This window comes from Taudactylus pleione, unplaced genomic scaffold (genome assembly GCF_031769625.1).
Source record: "Taudactylus pleione unplaced genomic scaffold, aTauple2 ptg000041l, whole genome shotgun sequence".
In the NCBI taxonomy this organism is placed as follows: Eukaryota; Metazoa; Chordata; class Amphibia; order Anura; family Myobatrachidae; genus Taudactylus; species Taudactylus pleione.
The window spans coordinates 49329544-49353804 of NW_028284443.1; the positions used below are offsets into that span (position 1 = coordinate 49329544).

The 24261-nt window shown below is 42.4% G+C and overlaps 1 protein-coding gene across 1 annotated transcript in view; it reads left to right on the forward strand.

The window, feature by feature from the left end:
* Positions 1-5611: 5611 nt before the first annotated feature.
* Positions 5612-24261, forward strand: part of MCF2L (MCF.2 cell line derived transforming sequence like) — a 316624-nt gene continuing 297974 nt past the window's right edge. The window contains exon 1 of the mRNA XM_088458539.1: positions 5612-5786. Within this exon, the coding sequence (XP_088314665.1) occupies positions 5703-5786 (84 nt within the window). The 5' untranslated portion in view covers positions 5612-5702. The remainder of the gene's footprint in view (positions 5787-24261) is intronic.

Below are 24261 nucleotides of genomic sequence, written 5' to 3' on the forward strand. Positions count from 1 at the left end.
CTATAATATATACATATATATATATATATATATATATATATACGACAGGCTTTATATGATATTTATATATATTTTCTCTATGGGGCCTATGTATCAAGCTATTTTTTTTACATAAAATTATGTAGAAACTGCAGTTTCTACATAATTTCATGTATTGTAGCTATGTACTAATAGCACAATGCAGGATATTTCACAGAAATCTCCGGTAGAGTGCTAATTAGCTTTGCAGATCGCAGTCCCCATTATAATGAAAGGGGACTACGATATGACCCCTATGTACTAAACTCCAAAAAGCAAAGCTTTTCTGAGTTAAGCCCCGGTGGTTTACACCACCTTCAGATGATGTAAAGTGCTGTAAGCCTATGGTGGCTCCAGGGGTAGGAGAGAGATCTTTTGATCTCTCCCCCGCAGTCCCTGGCCAGCTTCGGAAGCTGACACTGTGTGCATGTGTAGTGTCAGCTTTCCCCGGAGAAGTCTTCTGTGAAGGACTTCTCCTAAATGCCGGGACTATAACTAACAGGGACAGCGATTGCTGCAACCGCTATCCCTGCGAGTTCCCCTTTGTACATAGCGGGGATATTTTCATAAAAAATTAAATATCCCCTGCGAGCTGGATACATAATAATCGCGGCAGTACCGCGATTATTAGTACATAGACCCCTATATCTCAAAATTTGTTATGACCTGAAATTGTTTTATTTAACTCCTCTATAGCTATTGTAACAAGACTTTTTTTTGCAGCTAAGGGGCTTATTTATCAAGCTTTTTTTCCCCATAAAATTATGTAAACACTGCAAATTCTGCATGATTTTATGTATTGTTGCTATGTACTAATATCCTAAAGCAAAAGGCTAATTAGTGCTGCAGGCAGCAGTCCCCATTATTATCAATGGGAACTACAGTCTGAACCCTATGTACCAAACTCCAAAAAGCGTAGTGCAGTTTGATCATATGAAATAGTAAAAACAATATACATTTAGGTTTATACATGGTGCACCTCTTGTTTCATCAATATATTGGGGTACATGTACAATGCGGTGGTGTAAAATGCGCTATAACCAGCTCTGTTTGACACATACACCAAATGTATGAAAGCAGATAATGTAGAGAAAAGCTTTTTTGCAAGCATCTTAACAATTTCAGATATCATACAGATGTTACTAATAGGCCTATTGATTATCTCATCATTTCTACAGAAGTAGGTGAAAAAATTAACATTTTCATCTACTGTTGTAGAAATGAAGTCATTGAGTCCTCTGTGTAGCCAGCAAATGGGGCAGTATCTGGGCTGGCTAACAGTCTAGCCAGCAAGTGGCAGCACTGCCATCTGTGTCCAGCCAGCGTGTTGCTTGTTACTGGGCAATCTGTGTAGCCAGCAAGTGGGGCAGTATCTGGCCTGACTATCAGTCAAGATAACAAGTGGGGCAGTATTTGGACAGCGCTGCAGTCTGTGTCCAGTCACACAAGTGGGGCAGTATTTGGACAGCGCTGCAGTCTGTGTCCAGTCACACAAGTGGGGCAGTATTTGGACAGCCCTTTAAAAAATGATTTGTGTACTAAAAGCAAATTGTCAGTATCTGGGCCATTCTAAGGATTTTGTACTCCAAAACGAATTAAAACCTGCTTAAGGAATCGCATGAAGCAGAACATACTAAATATTCCGAAGCTAATTTTACTAGACTAGGGACCAGATCCTACAGACTTTGATTAGGAATAAGCTGCAGACAATTGGGCCTCTAAGAAGAGAAGAATTATTATCTAAAATTAAATCAACGTAAGGACAGGACTTGATTTTTGGGACATCTGTCCCCCACATCGGAGCAATGTAGAATTGCTCCAGTGTCTTAGTATCCACCGCTGCAGCTCGCAGCCAGTTGGATGCTAAATTAGAACTGCCGCTCTGCAGTGCTTCATGAGTAGACCCCTAAAAAACAATGAGAACACTATTGTTGCTTAACCTAACAGTATATGTAGGAGTCTTGTGCTGGCCATCATCTACTGTATGCTGGCCAGTGGATGTTCATTGTTAATAAAGTTATTGACTGTTTAAGTGTCATAGAAATTCCTACTCCTGCCTATAGGAGGGTCTAGTCATAGAATTTAGGGTTAAGGCCCCCACACACACGGAGCAATATAGGGACTGATCCAATGGTTTTGAACGATATCGCCGCTATATCGTTCCGTGTATGGGCATCACATTGTCCGCTGTGCGCTCCCATGGGGTCGTCGGTCACTCCTCCAGATCTTTCTGCATGTTCAATTGATCTGGGGGATCGACGAACGATCCCATGCAGTGCTATGCGGGTGGGGGAGGGGGTATGTCAGCATATCAGGCGGTTGGCCACCTGATCGCTCCGTGTGTGGGGACCGCCCGATATGTCGGCCGTCGGATCATAAGGTGCATATCACACCGTGTATGGGGCCCTTTAGTCTGTGGTTGGGAGGGTTAGGTTTAGGCCGACGGGGGTAGGGCTAGGAGTACGGTTAGAGTACAGGTGTCAGTATTTCAAACCAGACGGGATTCTGAGCGCCAGTATCCAACCCGTATGAATGCAGGTAATGTAATTCATTTGAATGCATTGAGCATGCTTAGAAACAATATGTTTCAAAACTACAAGCGTTAACAGGTCCATTCACACTGGAATGTTTGCTGCACTATGTTTAGCATCTTGAATAATTTACAAACAGTGGTGCAGTGTATGCAACCCAAGAAAAAATAGTTGTTGCATGAATTCACCGGTGTTATTTAACTTCTAGCCCTATTCCTTCCTATTGGAAAGAGATCCATAATGCCAAAGGGAATCCATTTGGATCCCTCCGCCCCCTGGCAATCCATTTGGATCCCTCTGCCACCTGCAGCCCTCGCTGTGCGTGAGCCAGAGCCGGATTTAGACATCATGGGGCCCTAGGCAGGATACCGGTTTGGGGCCCACCGCTTGTTAGGCTCTGTTGAAACCTTGTGGAAATTAAGGATAACATATATATCTATATATTTCACAATATGCCCCACAGCAGTGGGTGACAGGGGGAAGCATAGGGTCACAGGGAGAGAGTGGTGGTGAGGGGAGAGAGAGAGGGGGACGTGGAGAGGGTAACAGTGAGGCAGAGGGTGACGTGGAAAGGGTGACAAGCAGAGGGCGTTATTGAGAAGCAGTGGGTGATGGGGAGAGGATGACAAGCAGAGAGCGATAGGGAAAAGCAGTGGGTGACAGAGGGAGAGTAAGGGTGACAGAGTAGGTGAAAGAAAGAGGGTGAGGGACAGTGGGTGACGGGGAGAGGGCGATGGGAGAGGGCGACAAGGAGAAGCAGTGGGTAACGGAGAGGGGGACAGGTAGAGGCAGAGGATGATGGGAAGAGTGTGACAAGCAGTGGGTAACGGAGACAAAGAGGGTGACGGGCACTGGGTGATGGGGAGAGAGTGTGACGGAAAGAGGATTACAAGGAAAAGCAGTGAGTGATAGGCAAAGGGTATAGGTATGTTAGGTTTCTGAATGAGGGATTAAATGGAGCTGAAAGGATTGACGGGAAGGGGGGGGGGAGAGAGAGGGGAGAGAGATAATGAATGAATGAATTAAATAAATAAATTAAAAACCACAACAGGAGTTCACTGTGAGCGAAGAACTGAGAACTGACCTTTCACGCAGTCTGACTGTAGGCTTGTTGCTGTACCGCTCCTCTCCTCTGGTTTTCATGCCAGTGCCGGTCACTAGGGCAGGTGGAGGAGGTATGGGAGGGAACATTTACAGGCGGGGCAGTGGCGTCCGAGGCTTGGGCGGCAAGTCCAACTACCGCGGTCAGAGGGGCCGCCTAAGCCCACTCAGCCCCCACTGCCCCATGTCTCTAAAGCCCCCACCCCTCAGACATCACCAGCCGCCTCTCCTTTGTTATGGCCGGCAGCAGTGTAATGAGTCAGTGTGACTCATTAGTCAATGCTGCCGTGTGGCCCCGTTCATTGCAGCGAGCACCGGTGCAATGCACCGGCTGCACCGCCGCAACTGAGTTCATCAGGTGATCAGGGACGGATTTCGGGGGGCCCCATGGGACCGCCGGGCGCCTAGGTTGCCTAGCGGTAAATCCGGCCCTGGCGTGAGCTGTTGTTTATGAACCCTGCATTGTAAACTTTAGCTATTAGTAGTTAGTGGCGAGGTGTGTATGATGGCATCCCGGGGCAGCAGTTTATTGGAGCAATACTGCATTGATGTTTCCGGTAGATTTGGATTTGCAAGTCAGATCCATAAATTGTGCAGCACTTTTACATATGTTAATGAATAGGCCTGAAAGAGTGAACTGCACTCTCAATTAAAAAATAGAAAGGAGAATTAAGACCATGAACATGTTAAATTGAGCATTGTTTTGAAATGAAATAGACTGCCATGTTCATTTATATTTGATTTTTCACAGCACATTACAATATAATAATCTATGATACCACCTTCTACAATCACAGTCTCATGTAATTATTAGAGGCACAGTATACGTAGTGTTGCAGGGAGGTGTATTTGAGTGTTGAACAACAGCTATTGCGTTTTGCCACCTGCTTTGGGATTAGCTAAGGCAACATCCAGGAGTACATTGTTTTTTTCTCTCTTGGAAACAAAGCTTTAGGCGTTTCACTCCCTATTATACTCCACGCCCTCTTGTTGCTCTTAAGTAAATAGTTCTGGATGAGTGCAAGTGATGGCCTCATCAGTTTATGTAAATGTGCCAAAACAATAATGAAAATGTTACAATAGTATCTCAAAACAGATAATAAACAAATAAGTATTTTTACACTACTGGTATACATGGTGTCCCTAAAGTCTGGACACAGAGGAAATCTCACCAACTATATTTTTTGTAGTAAATTGAAGTAAATGTGAAACTGTCCATTCATCATCACTTCATATCTACAAAGCAGGTGAAAATGTAATTTTCACCTGCTTTTGTAGAAATTAAGGCTAAGGACTACTGTTTATGTTTATAAACACCGATATCTCCTGATTACCTTTCAGCCCCGATCTGCCCCGCTGTCCGCATACACTAGTATGGGGACCTAAATTCATCAAGCGCCGAAAATTATTATATTTTTCAAGCTCGACTGCAGCAGCATTCGCCATCTTCAGGTGGCGTTTGCTTCCGCACCCCCTGCTCCTTCCCTATGACAAGGAGTCCTGGGTTGCGAAGACCCTGTCCGGCCTCTTCCACCAGGCGCCGGGGCTTTGTGCACCTGCGTGAAGCCCAGTTCTTGCAGGCACACTAGCACTGTCGAGTCAGACTTGGCAGTGCCAAGTTTCACTGAACAGGATCGCGTAGAGAGCTCATATTCGGATCAGCAGTCTCCGCACCGGAGCAATGTTGAATTGCTCCAGCGAACTTGTATCCACCGCTGCTACTCACAGCGAGCTGGCTCAAAATAATTAACATAATGAATGCACCCCTTACTGTGAGAGAGTGAGAGAGAATGTAAATGTAGTAAGCATAGAACGGAATTCAGACAGAAGTATGGTGGTACATATCAGGATATAAATGTATACAAAACAAGAATAAAATCCAAAACATATAATGTTTTTTGTTTTTTAAATAAAGTCTTTTAGTCAGTTATCATATCTTTGTTTGTCACTCAGGAGAAGACCAAGCTTTCATGACTGGGTGTTGGAGTCTCTTCTTGTGCCGGGAGCTTGGAAGTAGCATCTGTTTTGCTGCACAGAAATCCTCTGGTGAGGATGGGGAGACGGATCATCAGGTGGTGGTGTCTGATGTCATCCAGCTTGTCCCTGATGAGCAGCCTGAGCTTGAGATATATGCAGGTGAGGAAATTAAATCAACCTTTTATTATTTCATTCCACACTTTTCATTTCATGTGGCTTTTGTGCATGTTTTCCTGTATCAATAAGATGTTGGAAATCTGAAGACATTGACTGACATATATAATATGTGTGTGGGGTGTTCAAAAAGGCAGCAGCACATTTGAATTTACACATGTGGGGTTCAAAATAGGACACCATATGAGTTGTATGTTTTGTCGCACAGGCATTGTAATCACTGATTGTGCAACTATGGCAAAAACAGAATTGTAGACTGCTGGTCTGTCTGTAATGGGCCCCATACATCTGCGACGGATTGCCGTGATACTGAAACCCGGCATTGCAGGATCGCAGATATCCAACATGTTGGATTTTGGCGATCGCAATCAAAAAATGATCGCGATCGTCAAATGGGGGACATTTAACATGTCAAATGTCAGCGATCCGGTGACGGATCGCTGAACATCGATGGTGGGCGATCGGAAATTTCCGATGGACGATGGGAAATTTCTGATCGCATCACGGCATCTCGACGATCCGTTTCAGATGTATGGGCACCTTAATACCAGGAATTGAGCATGCATAGTATCCCGACATTACTTGCCTAGTTCAGGTAGATGCATCTTATGAGGAGTCCAGCTGTACATCGCTAGTATAGGCCCTAGGTGTGTGCCAGGAGTAACTATTGTGAAAAATGATATCACCATAATATAGATAGTGTAGAAACACTTGTGTTCTAAGCTTGTCTGTTTAGTACTAAGGGTTCTACTTATTACCGACACTTTTTGTCAGCATCATATTTTGTTTAGTATCATAGTGATACTAATGAGTATGCTTTTGGCATTTGAAATTGCTTACCTCTACGGCGAAGTCTCTGTCCTCGTCTTGGGTGCCCCACTATATTGCTGACTGCCAAGGTTGGGCTATCTGGCAAGGCACATGTGTGAAGGCCGTCTCCATATGCGTATTGTGCTGCACCAGGTGGCGACACAGCAAAGCTGGTCAGGCTCCGCTGAAACCAGAAAGTTTTTTGCTGGCAAAGGGGACCATACCCCTAGCCAGGGCTGTGAAGTTGATATGCTAAACTTTTGACTCCTATATTTTACTACACTCCAATGTCTTCATAAATGGCAAATGTATAGTGGTGTATATTAATGTATATTAATTAGCAATAACATTTACTGTAGTAAAATCGTAGCACAAGACATATTCATCTCCACCGTGTAAGTCATAAGGCTATTTAGATTGATTGAACTTAAAATATATTTAATTACAATTTCTGAACAAGATATTTTTGCTCCATTTTTGAGGAAAGTAAATATGCAACAAACTATTGATTTAGTAAATAAAGGCTTTTAAAAGAAACAATATACCTTAAATCTAAAGATTATATAAAATTAAGACTAACAGAACATGATCATACTCAAGATGTTCTCTGCTTACAAAGTTTTTGTACAGTACATCCGAAAAGTGCTTCACTTTTTCCACATTTTATGTTACAGCCTTATTCCAAAATGGAATAAATTAATTTTTGTCCTCAAAATTCGACACACCATACCCCATAATGACAACGTGTAAAAAGTTTTTTTGAGATTTTTGCAAATTTAATGAAAAAAAACACACACTAAGAAATCACACGTACAAAAGTATTCACGGCCTTTGCCATGAAACTTAAAATAGAGCTCAGGTGCATCCTGTATCCACTGATCATCCTTGAGATGTTCCTACAGCTTAATTGGTCTACCTGTGGTAAATTCAGTTGTTTGGACATGATTTTCAAAGGCATACATCTGTCTATATAAAGGTCACACACTTGACAGTGCATGTCAGAGTACAAACCAAGCACAAAGTCCAAGGAATTGTCTTGAGGCACAAACCTGGGGAAGGGTACAGAAAAATATCTGCTGCTTTGAAGGGCCCAATGAGCACAGTGGCCTCCATCATCCGTAATGGAAGACGTTCAGAACCACCAGGACTCTTCCTAGAGTTGGTCGGCCGTCTAAACTGAGCGATTGGGGGAGAAGGGCCCTAGTCAGGGAGGTGACCAAGAACCCGATGGTCACTCTCAGAGCTACAAAATTCCTCTGTGGAGAACCTTCCAGAAGGACCACCATCTCTGCAGCAATTCAGCAATCAGGCCTGTATATTAGAGTGGCCAGACGGAAGCCACTCCTTAGTCAGAAGCACTTGGCAGCCCGCCTGGAGTTTGCCAAAATGCACCTGAAGGACTCTCTGGTCTGATGAGACAAAGATTGAACTCTTTGGCGTGAATGCCAGGCGTTATGTTTAGAGCAAACTAGGCACCGCTCATCACCAGGCCAATACCATCCCTACAGTGAAGCATGGTGGTGGCAGCATCATGCTGTGAGGATGTTTTTCAGCGGCAGGAACTGGGAGACTAGTCAGGATAGAGGGAAAGATGAGTGCAGCAATGTACAGAGACATCCTGGATGAAAACCTGCTCTAGAGCACTCTTGACCTCAGACTGGGGCGACTGTTCATCTTTCAGTAGGACAATGACCCTAAGCACACAGCCAAGTGGCTTCAGGACAACTCTGTGAATGTCCTTGAGTGGCACATCTAGAGCCCAGACTTGAATCCAATTGAAAATCTCTGGAGAGATCTGAAAATGGCTGTACACCGACGCTTCCCATCCAACCTGATGGAGCTTGAGAGGTGTTGCAAAGAGGAATTGGCGAAACTGCCCAAAGATAGGTGAGCCAAGCTTGTGGCATCATATTCAAAAAGACTTGAGGCTGTAATTGCTGCCAAAGGTGCATCAACAAAGTATTGAGCAAAGGCAGTGAATATTTATGTACGTGTGATTTCTTTTACACGTTGTCATTATGGGGTATTGTGTGTAGAATTTTGAGGATAAAAATTAATTTATTCCATTTTGGAATAAGGCTGTAACATAGCAAAATGTGGAAAAAGTGAAGCGTTGTGAATTCTTTCCGGATGCACTGTAATTACATTAACAAATGCTTTTCACTACTATGCATTTTATCATATAGTAAATCTAAGAGAAATTGGATTAATTACAGAAACATAGGCTTAACGAACATATGTTCAAATGACTTAGGGGGTCTATGTACTGACAATTGCGGAACCGCCGCGATTACTATGTATCCATATCGCAGGGGATATTTCCATTTTTAATGAAATATCCCTGCTATGCAACCGTCCCTGCGAGTTATATCCCTGGCATTTAGTACAAGTCTTTCATGTTTGTGAAATACTTCTCCCATGGAAGCTGACACTTGCATGCGCACAGTGTCAGTTCCAGAGCCGACTGGGGGCTGTGAGAGAGAGAGATCGAAAGATCTCTCTCCTGCACATGGAGCCTTCATAGGCTTAAAGCCGTTTACACAATCGGAAAATGGTGTAACATCAGAAAAACGGTGTAAACTACCGGGGCCAAACTCCGAAAAGCTATGCTTTTTGGCGTTTGGTACATAGTGATCAGATCATAGTACCCATTGATGATAATGGGAACTGCGATCTACAGTGCTAATCAGGGCCGTAACTTAGGAGTGTGCAATCGGTGTGGCCGCACAGACCGTGGAGCTCTGTGGACAGCACCAGTGCTCACCCACTGTTCCTGCATCTGGGTAGCAGGGTGCCTGTAACTGCATCCTGCTGCCAGAATCTCTGCAGCAGTGCCACCTGGAGCGTCCTTAGGAGTGCCTACCACTGCCCTTACAGCACCCCTGAGGATGCTGTGATTACTGTCGATCGTGGCCCCCACTCCCTCCGCATGACATCATGCGGATGGGGCGTGGCCTGCACCGGGTGCTAGTAAATGTAGTTACGGCGTTGGTGCTAGTTAGCACTTTGCCGGAGATTTCTGTGACATCTCCTGCATTGTACCGTTAGTACATAGCTACAAATACATAAAATTATGCAGAAGCAGCAGCTTCTGCATAATTTTATGTAAAAAACCGCTTGATACTTAGGCTCTTTAAAAGACCACAAAAGACGACTGCAGTTCCGCAAGATGAATAAAAAACCAGAGCCAAAAAAATGCAAAAGAATCTTGTTTTTAAATAATATTGGATCTCTATGTTTCATGGAAGTAGCAATGCCATCTGCAATTAACCCTCCTTTTTTTGGTCACGAAAAATGAGAGGTTCCTCCACTCCTTTAAGAAAAAGGCCGGAGTTAAGTCCTCAGCTTGCCCTTTTTTTAATCTCTGTAAATAGGTGACGAAGCAACGCTTACAATTCTTTTACCTGTGCTCACTGACCTTCGCTTAGCATCACTGGAGTGTTGGCTATCCCAAAAGGATTTCAGGTCAAGCAAATGCTGAATCATTAAGTAGTTCCTGCCCCATTGTGTTGCTTGATCTATAATTGTCCCTTTTCCAGCAAGTCTCTTCAAAATGGAATCAACTTTATGTGTCTGGCAATAGTAACTACTGAATAATGAATTCCAGACGTCTGTATATGCGTTAATACGATCACAATATATATATAAATTATAAGTTCTTTTTAATTGTAGCTGGCGTTAGTCAGTACATTTTTACAGACTTCAACTCCACAGCCCTGCCACTAACGCCATCTATATATTTTTCTGTCAATACTTACTGCAGTGATAGTATTTAGCAAGAAAAGTTTGCAGGGACGTTTACTGTTTTTCTGGACAGTCCTGGTCCCCTCTGTGCACGCTTGGCTCAGTTCTGCCGGCTCACACAAGGGCGCTGCATTAGAAAGCTAGACTTTGGCTTCCAATTGCAGATTCGTTAAAAAATTGAAAACATTTTTTTTTTTTGCTAAAATAGAAACAATTATTATTGTAATATTTAATATTTTAATATATTTGGCATATGCAAACATGCTCTATTTTAATAATATTTTTTTAATGCCTGGAGCTTCTGCTGTAGCCATTCTGAGATGGCGATAGCATTATTATGGTGTTGCGGAAGTTATTGCCAGAGGTAGATGATACCCAGCAATGGTTATCACTGGCCTTTAATATTTTTGGCAAAAACACCAATTTCTGGCAGATTTCTCCAGTTGATAACTATACACCCTAAACACTTAACTGCAGAAGAATAACATTAGCACTGCTTTGTTATATAAAACATGTTATTCTAACTATAAGACAGAGGTTGTTATATGCAGCAATGAATGTCCAATTGACCATTCTGAGAATAAATCTTTTACATATTTGTAAATATATTTAAGCTTTATATTAACAGTACAGTGGGCATATGACTCAGGGATAATACCACAAATACTGTATGTGCCAGTTCGTAACTGATACACGCATAGAAACAAAATGATACCCATATTATGTGTATGAGAAATGACTTGAAGCCATGTGCATTCTGAATTTAGAACTAATTCTATAAAGCTTCCCCAACCCATTGAATTCCTGTACAGACTGAGATGCCCTGGGATAGGAATATAATACAGAGCAGTAACAACGTGCATTCAGTTTGTAACACTACATGTGTAAATGAATGCACATTTATATACAGCATCTCATTACATTACATTGTGAAGAATAATAAAAACTTGTGAGGAGAAAGACATTATGGTATTAAGGTATATTTGGCAGCCTGAAGTAAGCGCAACTCTCTCTTTAAAAGATATGTTGTTGTTGTTTTTTCTGTGAGTACATTTGTGCCTTACTGGTATTGTTTTTCATAATCCATTGCCCACACATACCCATGTATGATGATGGTTCAAAGGAGAGCTCTGCCTATAAGCATTTTTCATATTTTAAACCAGCATCAGTAATGCTTTAATTTTCCACTATATGTAACATAAAGATTCTGCTGCCTTTTTAGCAAAACCAACGGATCTGTGTGCTGTTTAGCCCAGCCTGAAGAAATCAGTCTGAAGAACTTATTAGCTCTGTTCATTTGAACATATTAATGACTAGCTGCTGCCTGTGGCTCTGCCCACGATAAATCGCTTCTGCCAACATTTTTTAATTTGAAGGGTTATATTGCTTTGCATAGGAGCCTCGTCGCGGGAATGGCCCATGTGACCAGCAGCGCCTTCATCCACCACTCACACCAATGTCACACTGTGCCCTGTGCACAGACTGCTATGTAGCCTATCCTATTCACTCACCACTCACACCAATGTCACTGTGTACCCTGTGTACAGACTGCTATGTAGCCTATCCTATTCACCCACCACTCACACCAATGTCACTGTGTGCCCTGTGCACAGACTGCTATGTAGCCTATCCTATTCACTCACCACTCACACCTATGTCACTGTGTGTCCTGTGCACAGACTGCTATGTAGCCTCTCCTATTCACCCATCACTCACACCAATGTCACTGTGTGACCTGTGCACAGACTGCTATGTAGCCTATCCTATTCACCCACCACTCACACCAATGTCACTGTGTGCCCTGTGCACAGACTGCTATGTAGCCTATCCTATTCACCCACCACTCACACCAATGTCACTGTGTGCCCTGTGCACAGACTGCTATGTAGCCTATCCTATTCACCCATCACTCACACCAATGTCACTGTGTGCCCTGTGCACAGACTGCTATGTAGCCTATCCTATTCACCCACCACTCACACCAATGTCACTGTGTACCCTGTGTACAGACTGCTATGTAGCCTATCCTGTTCAAGTGAACGTGGGCCCAAAGCACCTCTCACCCCACCTCTCACCGGCCATGCGCATGGGGCCACACCTACAGTATTGATAATGTAAATTGTTTTAGTTATTGCTCAGCTCTAACTTGACGGACGGAGATAAAAGTGCAGGTTATTTGTAGGAGTTTCCACTACAAAATGGTTTTCCTGAAAATCTGTTCAGTAGTTTTTGCTCCAACTTGGAACAAGTAGACACAATGTTCATATTAGTATAGATTCTCTTCATTCGTTGTTTGGCCATTCTTTTGTCGCCAAGAATGGTAATGAACTTGTATAAATAACCCATATTACCGGTAGGATAGGACATATATAATGGTGTCAGTTAAAAATTACATGTATATCGAATTTTGTTGTCGCTCATCGTTGGACAAGATTAATTTTATTTACTGAATTAAGCCCTGATATCAAGTTAATATTCAAATGTAGTAAATAGGCTTATTTCTGCCTGAATTAACCCACAAATTTACTAAATAGCCATCACAATTTATAGACCGGCCACTTACATTAATAGTCCCTAAAATGTTAATAACCCCAAAGTCATTAATAGCCCCCAGATTTAATAGTGTGCTGACATTTAACAGGCATAACACCCACTAATCTATGCTTTTATTAAAGAGCTTCAACAACATAATACTCCTCCACCAGCCCCTGCCTAGCATTAACATTCCATCCCCATATATGACTCTTAACTCACCCACAACGGTACCTAACACTTGCTTGCTGATACCCTTGTCCTGCATTGATTTGTACTGTAAGTCGCTGTTTTCTTGTATGCACATTTGTTTATGTACTTTGTAAGGTGCTGCGGAACCCTTGTGGCGCCATATATAGTATAAATATAATATCTTCACACGTATACCAGCCCCCACATAACATTATTATCCCATCCTCACAATGTACCAGCCCTCAAATAACACAAATACAGATGTGTCCACATACACCTAGCCTCCTTGCGCGTTAAACAGTCCTTCCACTTGTGCCATGCCGTGGAGTTTCTTTTCTTTTTTGTGCGATTTTTATCTTAAAATGCATCTGATTTGCAAAGCGATGCAATCAGGATGCAAAAAACAACTTCTGCCAATTAAAATTATAACAGCATGCCAATGTTCTGTGTACAGCAGTTGGTGCATCAGTGTCATTCTAGCACCCTGCACCTGTCACAAGCTCTATAGGCATGCCGCATATCAACTTACAGCAGAAGCTGCTTGTGCGTCCTGTTCGCATCCCTTTGCGAATTAGACTAATTTTAAGAGAAAAAGTCACACGAAAAGATGCTATGCGCTACTGAGTTGAGTGGCACTCAAGCATTATGTGTAAAGTGACTAATAGCGCACGGAGGATAGGTGTATGTGGACACATCTATACTAAATCCACATTTTATATTTATCACCCAAAACACTAACACTTAGATGCTGTCACAGCTGCCATGCTTTTGAGGCAGACTCCTCTGTCTGTCTTCCATGCATTCTCTGCACCAGGTACATGCACAAAGGGTTGGGGGTAGGTGGATATTTTATTAACTGTATTATGATTTGTGGGATGGAGAGAAGAGGAGACAGATGGAAAGGTAGGAACAGATTGTGTATCATTGGCACAGAGCGTAGGTGACTGTTCCTAGAGCCAGCCACCCAGGGAGCACAGCAATTGCAGGCCACCCTAACCCCAATTCCACACCTCAGATTCCAGGTGACACTGACTGAAGGGGTCCTTTGTAATATAAATAAATAATGGGTTATGGACCAATTGTTTATGTTATAAGTTCATTATTACCTATTATATAAAGAGCTAGGATTGTGTGTCCAGTACAAGCTCAGTAGAGAGGCTCCCTCCCTCCCCCCCTCACATCTCTAACCTGTTGTCCGGACGCCACAGCCTCTCTTCTTTCTCCGCTAATTAGCAGCTCCTCCAATCCATATACAGTACCTTCATGTGGCCCAGACCACCTGCTAAAATACATACACCAGACACAGAGAATTTGAGATGTCTGCTCTTTCAGCAGAGAAATGCCTCTAGTTGGGGAGACAAATCATTCTCACTTGCAACAACACCAGATGTGGCTATTGATGGAAACCATCATAGAGAGCTGGCGAGAAAGGGCAGCTTCCCCACTGAGGTCATCCAGGGAGAGAAGACTACCTATAGTTGGGTTCCATGAGCAGAGGCAGGATCCTGGTGAGACATCCTCTGCACTCATGGCCTGGTGGAAGCAGGTGTAGAGGGAGTGAAACCAATGGGGGGCTGGAGGAGGAAAAACTTCACAGCATTGCCCTAGATCCGAGTTTAATATTGTACGGCATTGCCCAATCAGCAGGGTTAAATGGTGTTTTGGATTGGTAGGCGATTCTATTCTTCTAATGAAAACTATGCCGAAGAGCTGAAATAAAATTAACTGAAAAGCCAATTTCTAATATTCTTTTTATTCTGCTGTTGATTTCTACTGTGATACTTAACTAGAGCACTTCGATAACCAGATAATAGTGCTGCTAATTCCTTTTTCTTTTTTCAATTTCTAATTCAGTTTTGGTCTCCATGTCTGTAATATTTTGTGAAAGTAGCTATGGGTATAGCTATGTAAGAAAAACAAAATCTTAATTTTACCATTGAAGCCATTGTCCTTATTTTAGTACATTGCAATAAAAGTCGTGTTTAGTGAATTGAATGTGTAAACAAGGGTCTTCTGTGTCTGGTAACATTTAGCAGAATACGTGTCATTAAATCTGAAAGATGGTAGTGGAGTTAAGTTACCTATTTACTTGGATCAGGAAGGTCATTCATTTAATGTGTGCCTGCTCATCATCTCTTTTCATCTTGGGAAAATCATTATTCCCTTCTGCAGTCAATCTAAGCTATAATTTGGTCATAATTATATTATTATATTTTTGCCTCTCTGTGTTTATCCCACTATAGAGATCATAGCACCGGACAATCATTTACAATACAGAACAAAGGAGTCTGTATTGGTAACTCTGCTATGGTTGTACATTTCCTGTGTATATGCTGGCGATCTAGTTTTAAATATATTTTACATTACTTAAAGGTGTTTATAAATATGGATTGGTTATACACATGCCTTGTACATATTGTTTTGATTATTATTCATTACATAGTCATATTGTGTTCAACCAGACCATCTGTCTCACAGTGGGAAATATGTTCATGGATAAAATTCATAAGTGAATCCATGAAGATAAAACATAACTAGATGTATTTAAATCAAAACACATTAACAAAAATGGTTTAAAAAAAAGTTGCTAAACATTGGGCACACTGTTAATTTGCATATACACCTAATGAAGATATGAAGCTGAGCACTATATTGGCAGTATATTCTTCACTACAGCACTGAGTGCCGGTCCTTCAGTACTTTGTCTGCGGCAGCCTGGGTGAGAGTGACTATATACACTGAGCAGCCATAACATTAAAGCTTGCACTGATAGGTGAAGTGAATAACAATGACTAGCTCATTACAATGGCACTTTTCAAGTGGTGGGATATATTAAGCAGCAAGTGAACACTCCGTTTTGAAGTTGATGTGTTGGAAGCAGGAAAAATGGGCAAATGTTAGGATCTAAGCAACTTTGAAGAGGGATTAATTGTGATGGCTAGACAACTGGGTCAGAGCATCTCCGAAATTGGCAGATCTTGTGGAGTGTTCCTGGTATGCAGTGGTCCAAGGAAGGGCAACTGGGTCATGTGCGCCCAAGGCTAGCCCGTCTGGTCTTATTCCACAGAAGAGCTACTGTAGCACAAATTGCTGAGACGTCATGACATCTCTCCCATAATTCAGAGCAGGCCGGCCTGGGAGGACGGAGGAGCGGACGGCGGCGGGAGCATGACGGGGGATTAAGGTAAGTAGTTTTTTTTTTTTTTGTACGTGTGTGTCTTTGTCTGCACTACTGGGGGCACTGCATCGGGGGACCACTACTGGGGGCACTATATAAAGGGCACTACTGAAGGCACTGCAAAGGGGGGGGGGCACCACTACTGGGGGCACTATATAATGGGCCCTGAATAGGGCGGACCACTACAGGGGGCACTGAATAGGTAGGACCACTATAGGAGGCACTGTATAAGAAGCACTGCATAGAGGGGACCACTACTGGGGGCACTGCAGAGGAGGGCAGTTATGGGACATAATTAAAATTGTAGGAGGGGGCAGTTATGGGTCATAATTGTATGAGGAGGTGGCAGAGTTTAAATACCGCAGTATAGCTTAGTGGCCCTCGGCTTCGTTGAATTTTTTAATGTGGCCCACACTGCCTAAAGGTTGAAGACCCCTGGCTTAGATGATGTCTACTAGAGTTATGACATCACTGTGTTTTGATAATTTCAGGTGTCCTTCCAGTTGCCTTCATTTTTTTAGTGACCATTTTTAATAGGATAACTATCTGTGTTTGAGATGAATCCATAGTAAATAATTTTTAGATTTATTTCTGTCTATATATCTGTACATATGTTGCAAAATGCTACTGTTCCATGTACTTATACATTGAAGACCTGTTATAGGCATCTTTGATGTGTATGAAAGACAATGGGCATGATTCTGAGTCTGACAGTGTCAATGCCGCACAAAGTTGTTTGATGTTTTTAGTCTGCCCATGCCTCATAGTCGCACTGTCCCTAGTGTTCCCGCTAGGCTGTTTTTAGCGGGGCGCCATTCCCTGCCTGATTTTTAAAGGACAAAATGCACCCTGCTCTTTTAGCAGCAGCCGCTAAATCAGCCTGCCCTGAGCCTTCCCCACCCATGGGCCGCAGTGTCCCGCGGGTGGGAAAAGTTGCAGTGAACGTTCACCACCGGGTGAGTATACGTTGTGCTCATGCATATGGCATCTATTCACCATGAAGGGAGAGCTTGGGGTAAGTTCAGCACCTCTGTAAGTGCGGGGCACGCCCCCAACTTTGACAAATTAGAAGTGTGTCATGAGGACATGCCCCATCCCTGGCCAGCCATGCTTCTTTTCGGGAGTGCGCGCGCAGAGGCTCCTCCTGCGGCTTGTCCAGCCTACAGTCTAGCAGGAACGCTATGTCCAGATTGTTAGCACTCAGAGACAGTACAGAATTGGATGCATGCATGGTCTGTGAACTTTAGTGGCCATTACTGGGAGGTAATAGGGCGTGACCAAGCCAACGAGGTCGTGTCAATGAAAGCGGCTGCCTTCAATTACGCTGAACCGCTCACACAACAGGCCATACTCAGATGTAGAAACTTCACTGCCGTAGGGCTGGTGCAAGTTCCCATGGTGCACCAATGGTGTGTCTAAAGACCCAAAGATATAGAAATGCACAGTCTCATGTCACTGGAAGTAAGCGTCTCAGTTTTGGGAAAATCGGCAGTGCCATTAGCATAAGACGCAGACACCACTGCGCAAAAGACGCTTCTGCATCCAACACCAAATTAGGCTCAATGTGTTTGGAAATTTTAAATGTCAATTTAATGTTTTTATTTTTAGATGTATCCAGCAATTCTTTGGTTTATTTAGAGTAAGTTTGTGCACCATGTTTCTCTTGTTATTGTTGAACTATAATTCCCAGCATGCTCTGCTGTACAACACCCGTGTAGAATGCCAGTATTAGTAATTTGAATGAATCTACCCACATTTGTGTAATGCACATTCTGCTTTATTTATATTTATATTCCATTTTGTCAGCATTTTGGATCCCAATATTTTAATGGAATTGCTCCCTTGATGTATGAGTTGAGAGGTTGCTGTCATTTATGACTGGTGCATTGTAAACATGGTGCCATCTGTTGTTTCTGCCACAAGTTGATAAGGGAGTTATCTTCTAGGACAACTTGTATTTCCAAGGAAGTCTTCTCCCTGTGGATTTATTGGTTGCTTTGCTAGCCAGTAAAACTCAATAGAAGAGTCTCTAGGGAGCCAGACTCCAAACGGAAGCACGTTTATGCCAGTGACAGGTTTTATTCATGCAGCTATGGGATTAATATTTTCAAAGGTTGCATTACAGTTTTGTGGAAATGAGGGAACTGTCTGCTGCTTTTCTCTTTGCCATCGTTTTGTAATTTTTTTTTTTTTGTGTTTGTGCTATATACAGTCAACTGAATTATGTAAAACAGTTTCACTGGCAGTTGTGAAATACTCTGAAAAATATATTTTATTTTAGTTTTTAAGATTACAAATTGTATTTTCGCTACTGGAGAAAACTATTCTGTAAATATGCTGCATAAACATACAATAAATCAATCTCTCAAATTTAATAACACCCAGTCCTATGGGACCATACTCCACACCTCATTATGTCAATTAGTTTAGTCCAAGGAATAAGCTGTGTTTGCCTCTTGGTTTAAGGTGTGGATGGTGTGTGTTTCGACCAGTGACATGCGGTGCGGTCAATTGCTGGGGAGGCACACATGAAGATGGGTCTGAGTGCTGGGAGCCTGTCTTATCCCCTACTAACTGTAACTCTCCCCTCACTACACTAAGCTTCAGTGTCCATTGATTCTCTTACCTGCATCACTGTCTTCTCTTGCTGTTGCTGACTGTGCTCCGATCTCTAAACACTGCAGTGCACTTCCTGGTCACATGACACATCCAAGGTGTCCATCAGTGCTCAAGGCACGCCCCCCCATACTCAGAGGCATACCTCTATTAGCTCTCTTTCTGTGCAGCTTACTGCTGTGGTGTGGCCCCGCCCCAGAGCTGCAAGCAGTGTCTCACTATATAGAAGCGAGGCTGAGCTGTTGTTGCCTCATCTCTCATCTCCCTGCAGTCCTAGGGAGCTCAACAAAGCTAGTGATTGTTTATTGTAATCATTTCTATAGTTAACAAAGAAGATTTTTATAAGATGTTTGTCTTTTGTATTATTCTAATTTGTTTTTATATCAAATCTCAGGAGTATGACAGCGGAGGCTCTGCCTACCCTGACTGCACAACTCTGGTTTTGAAGTGTAATTCATAACCATCTTGAAAACTGAAGGACCCTTTGGCCCGTATTCAATTAGAGGCGCAAAGTTGTAATCAGTGAAAAGTTTGTCCACCCAAAGGCAGCAGAATTGATGCGCAAAATCCCTATTTTTGATTAAAAATGTGGGGACTTGGTTCAGAACCCCTTGGGCAACCCAATGACTAACTGGGCAAAAAGAAATAAAAAAATTTTCTTTATACCCCCTAAAAAAGGCATGTCATTTTTGGGGTGAAAATTTTAAGTGTTTGAAAATGGGTTTTAAGTATTGGGTTGGGTATTTTGGGGCGCTGTATGGATAGGACAGGTGTTTTTAGGATTGCAGCAGGTTTTTTTTTCTAAAGGTTTTTTAAAATGCACTTTATTAACTCCAAAATATACTAGTACCCATTTAAATGTACCCCCGAATTAACTACAGCAATTATTTTTCACCAAAGAAATTGCTTTATATAATTTTTTCACAAAAATGCAAAAGTGCATAAAACAACCATTTCACTCAATTTAAGAAACCAAAATACTTTTATTACAGCTATTAATACACTTCTATATTGATTACCAGGGTCACATGCTTTTTTTGGGGTTCAGACTGATTTTCCCCCCCAAAAAATACCTTTTCACTAGTTTCGGCATTCGCACGTCCGCGTTTTCGCCTGTTTTGCAATTGAATAGGGCAAAAAGTGGGAGCGTGCATTGTGAAAGTATGCGATCACTTCACCTCAAAACAGGCGAATGATGCGAAAACATTGTGCTTTTCGCCGCTAATTGAATCCGCCCCCTAGTGAGATTCTTGAAGGATCTCTTGTGAGTTATCTTGAGTCCATACGTTGAATTATACATAGACAAATGGGTCTCTCTTTCAGATGTTGTAACCTAAGTGTTCTCAGAAGTGTTTTTTTTGTGTTATCCATAGGAAATAATGATTATGTTGAATTGAAGTGTAATCGCAATAGTTTGCAATGCAATTTTTCTGAATTTAAAGTGTAAATCAATTACAGTGCTCCTGTCTTTGAACTAACTTGTGTCACTCTCTGTTGGATTTTCCCTGCACTTACCTAAATGCTTTCATTTACTTCTTCAAGTGGAAGTCCGGTGGAGCATGAACTGAAGTTTAATAAAACATCCCAGCATAGGCGTCTTTATAATGGTTGCAAGGTGTGCTGTGCACACTGGCCCCGGGTCCAGGGGGGCCCACACCGCACACCCTGCACCCACAGGTAATCATACTTACCCCTCCGCCGATTCCCGAAGTGCTGCTCCGCAGCACCGGACTGGCGCTGCAGAGCAGCAAACACACACTTTGAAAATGGCGGGGGCCATTTTCCCGGTGTTATGCGCTTGCACGGAAAAGATGTCCCCGGGAAAGTAGGTGCGGGCGCCATTTTCCCGGAGACCCGCGCATGCGCTGTAGATTCTGGTATGAAGCCAGAATCTGCAGCGCTCAGTGCTGCGCTGAGCCGCCGATGGAAAGGAGGGGGCCCAAACGAAGTTGCACATGGGCCCCCTCCTCTCTTAAAACGCCCCTGCATACTCTGTAATATGATATGTGATCCCTTATAAATTAACTCCTATTGGAATTAATTGCCTATCCACATAATTTTAAGATTTCCCCTTTTTTATACATAACTTTTATTAAGTAATAAATGTTAAGTGACATACAAGCCTCTTGTGTGTATTAATAGGAAGCAGATCCTTATTTGTTATGTTATTATTTATCTTTGTATATGTCTATTGAGGAACCCAGCGCAGTAATGTCTGGTATTTTTGGTTGTTTGTGATTAGAAGCCCTCATTCAGCTTGGTTTACTTGCTGCAGGTTTTCTTCAATATTTTGAATAATTTTTTAAGACAATTTTTTATTGCCTCTGAGTTATTTTAAGCTAATAGCGCCGGGATTTCAACGGATCTATTCCATTTCTTTGTGCATGCTACCTGCAGTTCATACTGAGTTGGAGTACTGAACATGTGCCTCCGGCACCCTGCCTATCTGCCATTGACAATAGTATAAAAACAAAGGGGGCGATTCAATTCAGAGCACTGTTACTAGCGCCAGGAAGAAGTTCCAGGAGCTATTCAATGCAGCGAGCTTTTAGGCCAGCTAAATGATTTCTTCTCGCACCGTCCAGAGGGAGGGAGCAGAAATCTGACTAAAGTGCTGGCCACGAGGCTGTTTTCCGGCTCAGTGAGGCGCTAACAGCCTGGGGATAGGCACTTTAGTCTGAGAATAACAGCTAGCGCGACTAAACACCCAGCTTTAGTCGCGCTAACCGTCATTCTCTGACTCAAGTGGCTTTAGTCGAACTTAGCGCATTGAATAGCTCCGGATACTCCTTCCCAGCGCTATTAACACACTGAATTGAATTGCCCCACAAAGACTAAAATGGTCTCCAGCTGCCCAAAATAATCCCCTATAAATGTGCCTCCTTCACCTCTGCAAGCTTATTTGTAATATGCAATACAATAGAAAACACACCACTGCACAAAAACATGCAGCTTACTTCAACATGAACCTAGGTGTCACCATACACCCCAATATTGAAGATACAAAACAGTCAAATATGGTTCCTGGAGGTGAGCGCTACTGGATCCGTAGTAATTGCAGTATACATGAAGATTTTGTCACCCAAGGATCTACGATGAAAGAACAATTTGTGAAAAAGGGGTACAATAAAGATCTAGTTGAAAAAGCTTTCCATAAATATCTGGTTCGAGATAGAGCTGATCTTATTGCCCCAAAGGAACAATAGTAACTCCCCATTTGGGTATCCCCTTTTATTACCAAATATAGTGGACAACACCAGCAGTTGGAAAGGATCATTTCCAAACATTGGAAAATCCTTAGGAGAGACAATAACATTAAAGATATCATTCATGACAAACCGAAATTTGTCTACCGACGGGCGGACAAATATTAAAAAGGATTTGGTCAAAAGTATTTCAAATCCACTATCAAGAATTACACGGAGTATAATTAATTCAAAAGGATTTTATCGATGTGGGAATTGTCCTATGTGCAGGAACTGCAAATCTGACCAACCCAAGATTACGGAATGTATATCTAGTTCAAACAAAAGACATAACATCAAGCATTTTATCACATGTAATTGTAAAAATGTGGTATATCTTCTACAATATTCCTGTGCTAAATAAATACATAGGAAGTACTACCCGTAAACTTAAGGATAGGATGTCCGAACATGAACAACATTAAGAAAGGCCTTCCAACACATAGCGTATCGTCACATTTTGATAATGTGCATGATCGGGACCCAGCCCACATTATTTTATGCTGTGGGATTATTTTAGTTCCACCTTTTTGGTGGAAAAACTATGATGATTTTAGCCAGAGCTGAGATGAGGGCTATTGTTGATATGGGGACTCTGGACCCTAAAGGCCTCAACACAGATTTTAAAATTAAGTGGTTCCTCCCATAAACTCCCTCGTGTGTAAACCTCTTTACCTATGGTATTTCTTTATATATTTTTTCTTTTGATTATATATATATATATATATATATATATATATATATATATGAGAGAGAGAGAGAGAGAGCCTTTCTATACCTGTTGGGGAATTCCAGTTTGCAGGCGAGTAATGGATTTTCATTTTTAAAATGAAAGATACTAAATACTAATATTGCCTTTTTTAAAGGGAAAATGTATTACCATTCAAGTAGTAGTTTGTGGTATACTAACTTCACTTCAACCATTACCTCTCATTGATTGAGGTAAATTTGGGGTATATTTTGAAGGATACAGCCCGTATACAATTGGTATGCCAGTGGCATAGCCATCATTGTTTTGTTCCTAGGAACTCATAAACATGGATCCACCATAGCGTCATTAGGACGGGACCAGGACCAGAGTGGACACATCCTGGAACGCATTCAGCAGCGTCCCAAGGAGTGAGACGCATAGTTGCACACTAGAGGTGAAGATTTACTGCCTCTAGTAAAAATAGAGTTCATCCGAAGCCGAAACGTCACTTCCGGCGGAAGTAGGTGCGTTCCAGCAGGTGGAACGCACCGCAATGTTATTGACTTCAGAGTATATTTTGACATTAGACCATGCCGATATGGATGCATGTATATATTGAATTCTTATTGTTTCTTTGAAATGTTAGTGTTTTATATGAGAGAATCCACCTTTAGGACCATTAATTGGGGTGTAAACAGAGGATAGATCCCCAGGTACAGTATACCTTGAACGTGTTTGTTTGGGGACTGTTCTACTTCTGTGGACTTCTTGCACTGTTCTATATACTGTGAAGGAGTTGAATATGAAGCTGTAATGGACAGGGACCAGTTGATTATAGACAGGACTGGCTTTCCAGAGGAGACAGGAGAGAGGGACAGAGTTGGGAGGAGAGATAAGGAGATTGTTAGGGTTGCTGTAGTGTGGCGTTGAGATTGATTTGGAGCAGGGGGATAAGGAGAGTGTGTGGGTATGTGGTGGGCTTCTGAGTGAGGAAGGGTGACAGCAGGTGGTGGGGAAGGTGGAAGTTTAATGTGGTGTGGGTTGAGAAGAAGAGGTGTAACTTGGAGAAGAGGGAGGCTGCACGGCTTAGGAGTTATGGGAGATGCGGTGCAGAGTACTAGATGGGATGAAGGGAGATAGAGGAGAGGAAGGATGGAGAGGAGAAAGTGGAGGAGACTATAGAGGGAGAAACGAAATGGGAACTGGTGGTAGAGGAAAGTATTATGTAGCTTCTGAGTGAGGGGGGGAGCAGAAGAAAAGAGACACTGCATAGATGTGGGAATAGGGGGGGGGGAAGAAAACAGCAGTAGTAGTGATGAGTAAGATACAGGAATAGTACAGTTAAAATGTCTAAAAAACAGATAAAAGGAAGAACAGTGTTCTAAAATAGAACTAATGTAAAGAACAGAAAGGCCCTTTTTGTTTATTTTTCCCATTGGATGTGTCTGAGCA